The sequence below is a fragment of the Microcaecilia unicolor genome, chromosome 1, assembly GCF_901765095.1.
Source record: "Microcaecilia unicolor chromosome 1, aMicUni1.1, whole genome shotgun sequence".
Classification (NCBI taxonomy): domain Eukaryota; kingdom Metazoa; phylum Chordata; class Amphibia; order Gymnophiona; family Siphonopidae; genus Microcaecilia; species Microcaecilia unicolor.
In genome coordinates, this window is record NC_044031.1 from 738,815,417 (window position 1) to 738,829,343 (window position 13,927).

Genomic DNA, 13,927 nt, shown 5'->3' on the forward strand with positions numbered 1-13,927 from the left:
ATAGAGGTCTATAAAATAATGAGTGGAGTTGAACGGGTAGATGTGAAGCGTCTGTTTACGCTTTCCAAAAATACTAGGACTAGGGGGCACACGATGAAGCTACAATGTAGTAAATTTAAAACGAACCAGAGAAAATTTTTCTTCAGTAAACGTGGAATTAAACTCTGGAATTCGTTGCCAGAGAATGTGGTAAAGGCGGTTAGCTTAGCAGAGTTTAAAAAAGGTTTGGACGGCTTCCTAAAGAAAAAGTCCGTAGACCATTATTAAATGGACTTGGGGAAAATCCACTATTTCTGGGATAAGCAGTATAGAATATTTTGTACTTTTTTCGGATCTTGCCAGGTATTTGTGACCTGGATTGGCTACTGTTGGAAACAGGATGCTGATGGACCTTTGGTCTTTCCCAGTATGGCAATACTTACGTACTTATGATATCTCCCCTTTAGGGTATGCATATTCAAGTCAAGTCTCTTTTTTTTAATGTCTTCTACCCTAGACCCCATACCCATAACTGCTTTAAGTCTTTTTATGTCTTTAGCAAGGTACAATTTGCAAAACTGGACTCAGTTCTCCAAGTGGGGTCTCACCCTCCTCCCTTCTACTAGTTATGCCTCTCAATGCAGCCTATCTTTCTTCTGGTTTTGGCAACCGTCTTGTCGCATTGTTTCACCGCCTTGAAATCTTGGACACTATCACCCCAAGGTCCCTCTCCTGGTCCATGCACACCAACCTGTCCTCCTATCCTATGCAGCTCTTTTGGATTTCTGCACCTAAACTGCATTACTCTGCTTTTCTTTGCATTAAAGCTTAACTGCCAAGCTTTTGCCCACTCTTCTGATTTTTGTAGATCTCCTGTCATGCTGTCTGCTCCCTCCCTTTGTTACAAACCTTCTTTTCCTTCTAGCTCATAAAGACATTGAACAGAGTTGTACCATAGCAATGCATGTGCATGTTTTATTAGACCAGAACAACTTGTAAGGGCAGGTTTGCAGTGCATTGAAGGAAAATAGCTTCTGCATGCAGATTCATTGAATGAGGGCACGTTAGTAAGCACAGCACATGCATATCAAGTATACTGGAGAATAAAGTGCTAAAAATGGTATCAACCCTACAGTGATGGGGTTTCTCATGTAGGAACTAGGCTTGTGGTTCTCTAACATGTCCTGGTGACCCCTTGGTTTTTCAGTATATCCTAAATCGGGGGTCCTTTTACTAAGGTGCACTGAAAAATGGCCTGCGGTAGTGTAGGTGCATGTTTTCGGTTCGCCCAGATCCATTTTTCAGCGAGCCTGCAAAAAATGCCTTTTTAAAATTTTTTTCACGAAAATAGACGTGCGGCAAAATCAAAATTGGCGCGCGTCCATTTTGGGTGTGAGACCTTACCGCCAGCCATTGACCTAGCGGTAAAGTCTCACGTGGTAACCGGGCGATAATGACCTACGAGCGTCATATGCCACTTGGGGCACATCTGATATGCGCGTCCAAAAATAATTTTTTGGACGCACGTATCAGACGCGCACCAAAAATGAAATTACCGCAAGAGCCATGCAGTAGCCGGGCGGTAACTCCATTTTGGCGCGCGTGGACGCTTACGAGGCTTAGTAAAAGGGCCCCTCGGTGTACACGAAGTAAATTTGCATATTTTGCATCTGCAGTGTATGCAGATTGATCTCATGCATATTCATTGTGGATATCCTGGGAACCTGACTAACTTTGGGGTTACCAGGATAGGTTTCAGAGCCACTGCCGAAATGTCAGAAATTCCAGGTGCTATAACCTCGGCTCACTCACAAATAAGAGATAAACATTCGCTCGCTGCCAAAATGAAGATAGCTGGATTCTTAAATCCCTGAGCACTTTTAATGTAAGCAGGTACAAGGTGAAGGGGAATAAAGGGAAAGGGAAAATGAACTGAACAGGTTATGGGTTGCATCCCTAACAGAGCCTTTCAGCAGTGATTGAAAGAGAGATCAAGCTGCATGACTTGAAGTACTGTAGTTTGAATATGTGTGGGCAGAGGAAGATTATCATCTCTGGGCACTTACTGGATGGCGAAACAAATTCCTATTACAGTCTGTACAGTTTGCATCAAAGGAATCTGGTGCATTGTATCTAAGCGTGAGCAGCTTATTCCAAGCAAGATCAGTGCTGACCAATGGCGTAACCACACGTGGGCCTGGGTGGGCCAGGGCCCATCCACTTAGGGCTCAGGCCCACCCAACAGTAGCACATATTTAGCGGTAGCTGGTGGGGATCCCAAGCTCCTGAAGACTTCCCCCTACGCTACTCTCTATGATACTGGCTGTTGTGTATGCTCAGTTTCAGCGCATGCCTGCTGCAGACTGCCAAGGTGGAAAGAAGCATTTTCCTGCCAGCTGAGATTTTTTTTTTTTTTTTGGGGGGGGGGGGGGGGGGGGAGAGAAGGAAAGAACACTTGGTGCCCACCCACTTCTTGCCTAGGCCCACCCTGTTGGCTCTCACTGTCCTTTCCACTCACATTCTTTTTTTTTTTTTTTATTTCCCTCTCTGAAGGTTTTCTCTGGAAATGTGGACAACGACAGTAAGAAGTCCAACTTCTTCGACCCCCCAATCATAGCACAATATGTCCGCATCTACCCTGTGACCTGCCACAGAGCCTGCACTCTGCGTTTCGAGTTCTTCGGCTGTGAAATGAACGGTAAATTTGTACCAGTCTTGGTGCCGTGTCGATGGCAGCTTTCAGTAACCTGTAGACAAACACAGCAGCTCCCAAACAAAATGCTTTCTAACGACTACTGAGCTTGCTACGGATAGAGATATTGGCGCGCGTCCATTTTGGCCTGAGACCTTACCGCTACTCATTGACCTAGCAGTAAGGTCTCATGTGTTAACCGGGTGGTAAGGGTCTACAGGCGTACAATGCCGATTACTGCCCGGTTAGCGCTGCAGCGTGCTTAGTGGACGTGCGTAAAAAACGAAATTACCGCCCGGGCCACGGTAGTTCAAAATTGACATGCATAGCCACCTCTGTGGCTTAGTAAAAGGGCCCCTGGATTCTTACAACAAATGACTTTCTTATGCATTATTCTTTGTTATGCATCCTATACTGTTTATTGTAAGCCACATTGAACTCAAATAAATATTATATCCCAATAGAGGCATCAAGATGTTATTCAGCTTAGTGTCTTGGAAAGTGTAGTCCTCATTAGCTGCTCTTTGTTTCCCAGCTTATCAATTTCTATATATATGTAAAGAGGCCCTGTAGAGCAGGGGCGTAGCCAGACCGGCGAGAGGGGGGTCCAGAGCCCGAGATGAGGAGGCACAGTTTAGCCCCCCCCCCCCCCGCCATTGCCATCCCCTTCCCCTCCCCGCCGCCACCACCAACTTTGACGACCCCTGCCGACGACCCTCTCGCCCCCCCCTCCCACTATTGCCGCGGGCTACCCTTGCTGGCGGGGGACCCCAATCCCCGCCAGCCGAGGTCCTCTTCTTCCCACCTTGCAAGATGGCTTCGTTCTGTTTCTCTGAGTCTGACGTCCAGCACCTACAACGTGCAGGACGTCAGAAACAGAACGAAGCCTTCGCGGGAAGAAGAGGACCTCGGCTGGCGGGGATTGGGGTCCCCCGCCAGCAAAGGTAGCCCACGGCGGCAGGGGAGGGTTGGTGGCGGGAGGGGGGGTCGAGAGGGTCGTCGGCAGGGGGGGGGGGTCCAGGGCCAAATCTACGGGGGCCCAGCCCCCATGGCCTCACGTAGCTATGCTACTGCTGTATAGAGTCGTCTCAGTCAAGTGATTTGTTTCCTCAAATCCCTCAATGACAGTCGATGATGGCCAACATTTCGCAAAGCTACTTCAGGATATAGTCATCTGGGAAACAAATCACTTGACTGAGATGACTCTTTACAGGATCTCTTTACATATATAATATATATAAATAATAATAATGAGTGGAGTGGAATGGAATGGGTAGACATGGCTTGCTTGTTTAATCTTTCCAAAAATACTAGGACTAGGGGGCACGCAATGAAGCTACAAGGTAGTAAATTTAAAATGAAAGGGAGAAAATATTTCTTCATTCATCGTTTAATTAAACTCTGGAATTTGTTGCCAGAGAATGTAGTAATAGTGGTTAACTTAGGGGGCTTTAGAAAAAAGTTTGTATGGATTTCTAAAGGAAAAGTCCATAAACCATTATTAAAATAAACTTGGGGAAAATCCACTGCTTATTTCTAGGATAAGCCACATAAAATGTATTATACTGTTTTGTGAACTTGCTGGGTACTTGTGACCTGGATTGGCCACTGTTGGACAGGGCCGCTGCCCCCCCCCCTAGATTGCCGCCGCCTCCTCCCCCAAGGTGGTCACGCCGCTCCCCCCCCCCCCCCCGAGGCCGCCGCACTGCAGTCCCCAGTCTCCACCCGCTCACCCCCTGCCCCGTCGACAGCCCCCCTCCGTCTGCCACCGGGCCGGGCCCCCTCCATTCAAATCACAGCGCCTCACCTCCGTGTGAAAGCGCAGCAGCTGCAGATCGCCTTCCCTCCCTGTGTCCCGCCCTCATCTGATGTAACTTCCACGATGGCAGGACACAGGGAGGGAAGGCCCGAAGGGAGGCGATCTGCCGCTGCTGCGCTTTCACACGGAGGTGAGGCGCTGTGATTTGAATGCAGGGGGCCCGGCCCGGTGGCGGACGGTCGACGGAGCCGCGGGTGGGTGAGACCGTGGACTGCGGCGCCAGGCCTTGGCCCGGGGAATTTTGTCCTCCCTGCCCCCCCCCCCTTGGCAACAGGATGCAGGGCTTGATGGACCTTCAGTCTGTCCCAGTATGGCAATACTTATATACTTATTCCTAAAACTTGTGTACAGAATACCAGGGTTGTGCACCTAAATTGGGTGCCGTGAATTATACCTGGTTTCAGCATCTTTACTGACTCTAACCCTTAATGCACATTAATTAAGTAGCACACACTAAGGGCCCTGTTTACTAAGCCGCGCTGTAAGTGGGCAAACGTTTTAGCACTTGCTAACGATAGAGACACCAAAAAGTTAGCGTGCCTACAGCGCGGCTTACTGAACAATGTCCCCTATCCGTTAGCACACCTTACTAAAAGGATCCCTTGATTTGTTAGTGCACCTTAAAAAATGTAGTGCATGCTCAGTTTAATACACTGTACCTGACAAACTAACACACAGTAGTAACTTCCCAAATAAAACAGATCAAACTAAAAAAAAGAAAAACACCCGAAATTCAAGAAAATCAAACACACATTTTTCTTCGCTGTGCTCTTCCTTACTCTACACACTGCCTTTCTGTTCATTGACCGCATTCTTAAAATTCATTGTAAGCTCTTTGAGCAGGGACTGTCTTTACGTGTATGGTGTACAGCGCTGCGTATGCCTTGTAGCGCTATAGGAGTGTTAAGTAGTAGTAGTATATTTTCAAGACTATATTACAGATCCTTGTCACTCTGAAACAAATACATGAGAAGCGGAGGCCTGTGCCATAAGCAAAACTTTATGCACAACTTCCAGAGCTCAGGATTTAGCCATGGTTGGTTCTGGGAGCTCTCTCTTCCATGTATATTTATGTGTCCCACCCCTGCCTGCTGAGAGATTTTCTACTCTTAAGCCGCTAATTCTTGACCTTTGATGTAATCTTTTACTGTTTGTAGATTTTTCTTCCGATTTCTTCTTCTCTCCATTAGTGTCTAGAGTGACACCTTCTGGTGTCAGGCAGAACTGCAGCATTGATTAACATTCCTTTGTGCTGTGTACTTGCTAAGGTTTTCAGTGCTTGCTTTCCCATCAAGCCTTGCTTATATCAGGGTGCCATTGACATATTCCGTGGCTGAGTGGCAAGCAGTGTTTAAATCCTGTGGACTTAAATAAAAGCATGCTGCATGTGACATTACATCTGCTGCAAAGTATTCTGCCTGGTGAGCTGGTAAAAACTGGTTTCACGTCTGCGAGTATGTTACGGAAGGGATACTTGCTTAATGTTTTTGAAAAATGAGTAACTGACTTGCTTTGCTGTTTATTTGTAAACTGAGTCTCCCTGAAGCAGCTTGTTTAATGAAACACAGGCTATGTCAGAGGAGTTGATTAAAATTGTTTTTCTCTGTAACATAGTAACATAGTAGATGACGGCAGAAAAAGACCTGCATGGTCCATCCAGTCTGCCCAACAAGATAAACTCATATGTGCTAGTTTTTTGTGCATACCTTACCTTGATTTGTACCTGTCTTTTTCAGGGCACAGACCGTATAAGTCCGCCCAGTACTATCCCCGCCTCTCAACCACCAGCCCCGCCTCCCACCACCGGCTCTGACACAGACCGTATAAGTCTGCCCAGCACTAGCCCCGCCTCCCAACCGTCTCTGCCACCCATTCAAGGCTAAGCTCCTGAGGATCCCTTCCTTCTGAACAGGATTCCTTTATGTTTATCCCACGCATGTTTGAATTCCGTTACCGTTTTCCTCTCCACCACCTCCCGCGGGAGGGCATTCCAAGCATCCACCACCCTCTCCGTGAAAAAATACTTCCTGACATTTTTCTTAAGTCTGCCCCCCTTCAATCTCATTTCATGCCCTCTCGTTCTACCGCCTTCCCATCTCCGGAAAAGGTTTGTTTGAGGATTAATACCTTTCAAATATTGGAACGGCTGTATCATATCACCCCTGTTTCTCCTTTCCTGTAGCGAAAGGGTTGTGCATATATTTATTTATGCCGGAATAAAGTAAATTTCTTTGAATAGGGGCAAATTAGTTAAGAAATTAAAGGGGATGAGATTTGATATACTGCCTTTTTTTTTGTTGCTGTTACATTTGTACCCCGCTTTCTCTGGTTACAATCAAATCGGTATACATATATACAGGTACTTATTTTGTACCTAGGGCAATGGAGGGTTAAGTGACTTGTCCAGAATCACAAGTAGAAAGCTGTAGAGGAATGGGGTTATGGGAGTCCCTTGGTTCCCACAGTACTCCTGCGGGGAACCCCTCCAGGTCTGCGGGGATGGACGCAGGTCCTGCGGGTTTCCTGAGGATGTGTAGTGCCAGGCCAGCCTGCATATCCTTTCCTGTGACATGGCAATTATAATAACCCTAAAAAAAATTAGAGGATATGGTTGGTGTCATTGAAATCCCCATAAGCACTGAGAGAGGAAGTTATCAACGTGGGCTACTGTTAAGTTGGTTGTTTTATGACAAGTTGGTTTATGTTAGCACAGGGGACGGGCAGGGATAGAGGAGATTGCTTGTGGGGATGGGCGGGGATGGTGGAGATTCATAGTAACATAGTAAATAACGGCAGATAAAGACCTGAACAGTCCATCCAGTCTGCCCAACAAGATAAACTCATTTTACATGGTATTTAATACTTTATATGTATACCCAAGTTTGATTTGTCCCTGCCTTTCTCAGGGCACAGACTGTAAAAGTTTGCCCAGCACTGTTCTTGTACTAAAAGTTCTGAAGCTAACATCGAAACCCCTTAAACTTTACACTCCAGCCCATCCCTATCTATTCAGTCACGATCAAGGGCATAGACCGTAGAAGTCTGCCCAGCTCCCATTTTGTTTCCCAATTACCAGTGTCGCCACCCAATCTCTGCTAAGATTCCGCGGAACCATTCCTTCTAAACAGGATTCCTTTGTGTTTATCCCACACATGTTTGAATTCCAATATCGTTTTCCTCTCCACCACCTCCCGCAGGAGGGCATTCCACATATCCACCACCCCTTCTGTGAAAAAATACTTCCTGATATTACTCCTGAGTCTGCCCCCCTTCAACCTCAAGTCATGTCCTCTAGTTCTACCACCTTCCCATCTCCAGAAAAGGTTTGTTTGTGAATTAATACCTTTCAAACATTTGAACGTCTGTATCATGTCAGCCCTGCTTCTCCTGTCCTCCAAGGCAGGGGCGTATCTGCGTGGGGCCATAGGGGCCTGGGCCCCCGCAGATTTCGCCCTGGACCCCCCTACCACAGACCCTCTCCACCTCCCCCTCCCTCCCGCCCGCCCGCCACCAACCCGTCGCCGATCTTTGCTGGCGGGGGACCCCAAGCAAGGATGCAAGTTTCAACGCTTCCTGTTCTTCTGAGTCTGACGTCCTGCACGTACAACGTGCAGAACGTCAGACTCAGAATTTGGAATTCAGTCTGACGTCCTGCGCGTTGTACGTGCAGGACGTCAGACTCAGAAGAACAGGAAGCGTTTCAACTTGCAGCGGCGCAGCCTGCATGGAAGAGAGGACCTCGGCTGGTGGGGGGTTGGGGTCCCCCGCCAGCAAAGGTAAGTGACAGCAGCGGGGGAGGGTGTCATTGGTGGCGAGGGGGGGGTCCGGAAATGGCGGGGGGGGGGGGATCGGTGGCGCCGGGGGGGGGGGGGGGCTAAAATGTGCCCCCTCCCTCTGGCTCTGGCCCCCCCTACCGCCCGAGTCCAGATACGCCCCTGCTCCATGGTATACATGTTCAGGTCAGCAAGTCTCGTACGGTTCGCAACGCAAATCCCATACAATTTTTCTGTCTTTTCTTTGCACCGCTTCCAGTCTTTTTACAGCTTTAGAAAGATACGGCAAGATTCTAGTGAGGATGGGTGAAATTTCTGTCCCCGTGCAACTCTCTAGTCACAAGGAGCTGCAGTGGGAATCGAACCTGCTTCCCATGGTGCTCAGGCCACTGCACTAACCATGAACCTACTCCTCAAGATCAAGTTTTGATTTTATATTGTTTTACTTTTGTTTGAGCTCTCTCTTTGTGAGCCACGTTAAAAAGCTATTTAGCATCTGATGATCGGGACAAAAATATCTGAGGTTTATTATTTATTCAAGTATTTGGTGTACTGCTGTATCGATCTGATCAAAGCAGTTAGCAACAGTAAAAAAGCATAACTACATAAAACAAAGGAAAAGAACATCATTTCATGAAAGTAAAGCAAACACATTCATAGCTTAGAGGAATGGGAAGGGAAGACTCAGGTAGTAGATAGAAGAGGGGAACAAGGGTGGGCTGACTGTCCCCAGTCTTTCAGGCTGACTGTCCCCCAGTCTTCCCTACACCCATAGGCGTAGTTTGACTGTTTCATTTGGGGGGGGCAAAGAATGGGTGGAGCATATTAGCACATCATTTGCATATATACATATGCAAATGATATGCTAATATGGAGGAAGGAATTGAAATTTACAGGCAAAATATCACAGATGCACATTTCAAAAAGCTGACACATTTCAATTAATAAATTATGAATAAAATACTTTTATCTACCTTTGTTGTCTGATCATTTAGTTTTTCTATTCGCTTTGGTCCCAGTGTCTTCTGTTTTATGCAGTGTCTTCTTTCCAGTAGGCTTCCCTCTGCTCCCCACCCTCCGAGTCCCATCCATCTTCTGTTCCTTCCCTCTGCTCACCATCCTTCCGTCCCATCCATCTCTTGCTCCTTCCCTCTGCTCCCCACCCCTCCCAGTCCCAACCATCTCTTGCTCCTTCCCTCTGCTCCCCACCCCTCCCAGTCCCATCCATCTTCTGTTCCTTCCCTCTGCTCACCATCCCTCCGTCCCATCCATCTTCTGCTCCTTCCCTCTGCTGTGCCTGACCTCTCCCAATCCCATCCATCTCCTGGTCCATCCCTCTGCTCCCCACCCCTCCCAGTCCCATCCATCTTCTGTTCCTTCCCTCTGCTCCCCACCCCTCCCAGTCCCATCCATCTCTTGCTCCTTCCCTCTGCTCCCCACCCCTCCCAGTACCATCCATCTTCCCTCTGCTCCCCACCCCTCCCAGTTCCATCCATCTTCCTTCTACTGCCCCCCCCCCCCCCCCCCGCGAGGTCCAAGATTGTGAGTCCGTTTACCCCCTCTCTTCCTCCCTCCCTCCGGTGCAGGCAACAGTCTTCAGCTTTTTCAGCGTTCCTGGCAGCGGTAGCGATGTACACGCTGCCTTCGGTCTGCCCCGGAAGCCTTCTCTTCAAGTTCCTGTTCCCACCTATGCGGGAACAGGAACTTGAAGAGAAGGCTTTGGGGCAGAGCCGAAGGCAGCGTGTACATCGCTACCGCTGCCAGGAACGCTGAAAAAGACTGCTGCCTGCGCCAGAGGGAGGGAGGAAGAGAAGAGGGGTAGACGGACACGCTCCTCTCTGTCCGCTTGGCTTCCCTGCCCTCTCTGTCTGCGTCCCGCCTTCCTCTGACGTCAGACAGAGAGGGCAGGGAAGCCAAGCGGATGGAGAGGAGCGCGTGCCTGCATGTGGTTTTTTTTTAAACTAATGGCGCGGCGGTGCCTCGTTGTCGTTTGGGGGGCATTGCCCCCCCTTCGCCCCCCCCAGTCTACGCCTATGCCTACACCCCTTCCCGTGCACTCCGCTCCATGGATAAATCCTTCTTATCTGTTCCCCTCTCCACTACTGCCAACTCCAGACTTCGCGCCTTCTGCCTCGCTGCACCCTACGCCTGAAATAAACTTCCTGAGCCCCTACGTCTTGCCTCATCCTTGGCCACCTTTAAATTTAGACTGAAAGCCCACCTCTTTAACATTGCTTTTGACTCGTAACCACTTGTAACCACCTGCCTCCACCTACCCTCCTCCTTCCTGTACACAATAATTGATTTGATTTGCTTACTTTATTTTTTGTCTATTAGATTGTAAACTCTTTGAGCAGGGACTGTCTTTCTTCTATGTTTGTGCAGCGCTGCGTATGCCTTGTAGCGCTATAGAAATGCTAAATAGTAGTAGTAGTAGTAGGCTCAGTAGCAGTGCTTTTTTTTTTTTTGTGCCGGTACCGGCACACCTGCCCACTCCCTTCCAGTCGTGCATCCCACGTTATCCAAATTCAGTTATTCAGTTCTATGTGGCTTACATGAGTAATAAAACAGTGCAAAGTGGTGAATGATAACATATTAGTTGAAAACTATGAAATTACAGAATATAGTTGAAAGATATTAACTAGGGGAATAATCGTTGGTTAACATTTGATAAAACCATCTAATAAAGGAATTTATTGAAAAAGAAATCTAAGCAGAAGCAAAGCGTATTGGAGATAACCAAAGACCAGTGCGAAGCCAAACGAGTCTTTTGACAAACTTTAATTAATAAAAGTAAGTGGCAAACAACAGGGACGCTTCATGGGCCGTGTTTCGGCTAAAGTGCCTGTATGAGGAGTCCACAGTACATAGGTTGAAATGATAGAAGTGTATAAAATAATGAGTGGAATGGATCGGGTGGATGTGAAGCGACTGTTCACGCTATCCAAAATACTAGGACTAGAGGGCATGAGTTGAAGCTACAGTGTGGTAAATTTAAAACGAATCGGAGAAACTTTTTCTTCACCCAACGTGTAATTAGACTCTGGAATTCGTTGCCGGAGAACGTGGTACGGGCGGTTAGCTTGACGGAGTTTAAAAAGGGGTTAGATAGATTCCTAAAGGACAAGTCCATAGACCGCTATTAAATGGACTTGGAAAAATTCCGCATTTTTAGGTATAACTTGTCTGGAATGTTTTTACATTTGGGGAGCGTGCCAGGTGCCCTTGACCTGGATTGGCCACTGTCGGTGACAGGATGCTGGGCTAGATGGACCTTTGGTCTTTCCCAGTATGGCACTACTTATGTACTTATGTACTTATGTACATGTGTTAAACGCATGCGGTGTTTAACTCACAAAGCATAGCAGTAAGACCTCTTAGGAAATTAAAAATACTCCCCCCGCAGGCAGAAAAAGACAGCACCTCATGCATGTGACACATACACATTTCGACCTATGTACTGTGGACTCCTGATGCAGGCAATCTAGCTGAAACGTGACCCATGTCAAGTCCCTGTTCTTTACGACACCAGAAGAGGCTCTTCCAAGTCCACAGCAAGCAACAAGCAGAACGAACCAGAGTAGACCAGGAGTCCAAGAAAATCTTTGTTAGAATAGAGCCGACGTGGCCATGTTTCGCCAAATAGGCTGCATCAGGGGTTTACAAACCAAAACAGCTCCTGAAAGGCAAAAAAAAAGAAATGTGGGGACAGAGCCACAGCTTTTCTTCTCACCTCACTTTCACAATTTGCACTTTTCAGTTGTGAAAGTGAGGTGAGAAAAGCTGTGGCTCTGTCCCCACATTGTTTGCCTTTCCAGGAGCTGCTGTTTTGGTTTGTAAACCCCTGGTGCAGCTTATTTGGCGAAACGTGGCCACGTCGGGTCTATTAATTAGATTGTAAGCTCTGTCGAGCAGGGACTATCTCTTCATGTTCAAGTGTACAGCGCTGCGTACGTCTAGTAGCGCTTTAGAAATGCTAAGTAGTAGTAGTAGTCTCTGGGATTCCGGAATGTTGGTACACTTTGGGATTCTGGAATCTTGCTACTCTTTGTCCTTATCTCTTGTTTGTTCTGTTTGTCCTGATTAGATTGTAAGCTCTGTCGAGCAGGGACTGTCTCTTCATGTTCTAGTGTACAGCGCTGCGTATGTCTAGTAGCACTTTAAAAATGCTAAGTAGTAGTAGTAGTAGTAGTCTCTGGAAGTCCGGAATCTTGGTACACTTTGGGATTCTGGAATCTTGCTACTCTTTGAGATTTTGCATGGAATCTTGCTACTCTTTGAGATTCCGGAATCTTGCTACACTTTGTCCTTATCTCTTGTTTGTTCTGTTTGTCTGTCCCGATCAGATTGTAAGCTCTGTCGAGCAGGGACTGTCTCTTCATGTTCAAGTGTACAGCGCTGCGTACGTCTAGTAGCATTTAGAAATGATAAGTAGTAGTAGTATTAGTAGTATTCTAATAAAGATTTTCTTGACTACTCTGGTTTGTTCTGCAAGTCCCAGTTTTCACTTACTTTTTATTAATTAAAGTTTGTTAAGAGACTCCTTTGGCTCCACACTGGTCCTTGGTTATCTTTGCTGTGTTATGCTTCTGCTTTCCATCTGTGCCGATAGGTCCTTCTTCTGTTTTTCTTAAGGAATTTGAGCACCTAGATGCCATTATGGAGTTGGCTCAACCCACTGCATTTTGCCACCCAACCTGTGATTCCTTTTATAGAATCTTCTCTAAATGTAGATATAATCAGATGAGGTTGTTTGTCCTGTCTTTATCCATTTCTAGGCAGACACAGTGGCCCCAATGCTCAAAACTCTGGCACTATTCCGAATAGTGCTGTAAAAAATACCATCAGAACGGCGCGGAAGAACTATGCCCTAATGGTCAACGCTAATGAGATGCACAATATAGGCACGCTTATAGCGTTCATGGCGTTCAACATTAGTGGGTTCGGCAGGAGCAGTGACAATCCTAGGTCGGGTGCCACCTGGGGCGGATTGCTGATGTGCACCCACCCCCCCGGGCGCAGCATGACACCCCCCCTGGCGCAATGACACCCCCCTCCCGGGTGCATTCTTAGCTGCTGGGAGCAGCCGTGCGGCTCTCGGCTCCGCTAGCTCCCTGCTCCCTCTGCCCCGGAACAGGAAGTAACCTGTTCCGGGGCAGACGGAGCAGGGAGCCAGCGGAGGCGACAAGCGTGCGGCTGCTCCCTGCACCCCTCCAGCGGCGTGCACCCGGGCCGGACCGCCCCCACCGCCCCGCCCTTGGTAGTCCACTGGGCAGGAGGATTGTGCTTGGCGCATGCACAGAAAAGTTCTGTGGTAAGCTTGGCTCCTGTGCGCACGCGCCTGGTAAAACCTGAACGTGAAGCACACATTGGCGTCTGTTTTCTGCCGCCTAAATATAAGCGTTTAAAATTTTTTAATTTTTTTTTTAGCTTGGATGCTTATATTTAGATGCAGGTAATGGATGCCAATCTGTGTTTTCACTTTGGGCATTGACATTTTTTTTTTTTTTAATTGCGTGGATGTTTTAAATTTAGACGCAGGAAACAGATGCCGATGTGTGCTTTCACTTTGGTCTGCTGTTTCTCATGATCGGCGCTTAGGGGCTTGCACAGGCTTCCTTCTGCTTCCAAAAGCAATCAAAAAACCCGGCAGATTTTGCAGAA

The 13,927-nt window shown here is 47.6% G+C and overlaps 1 protein-coding gene across 2 annotated transcripts in view; it reads left to right on the forward strand.

Annotated features, from left to right (window-relative positions):
• MFGE8 (milk fat globule-EGF factor 8 protein) overlaps positions 1-13,927 on the forward strand; it is a 158,199-nt gene that overhangs the window by 103,800 nt on the left and 40,472 nt on the right. For both annotated transcript variants that reach the window (XM_030189697.1, XM_030189698.1), the window contains exon 7: positions 2,533-2,677. In XM_030189697.1, coding sequence (XP_030045557.1) covers positions 2,533-2,677 — 145 coding nt within the window. The remainder of the gene's footprint in view (positions 1-2,532; positions 2,678-13,927) is intronic.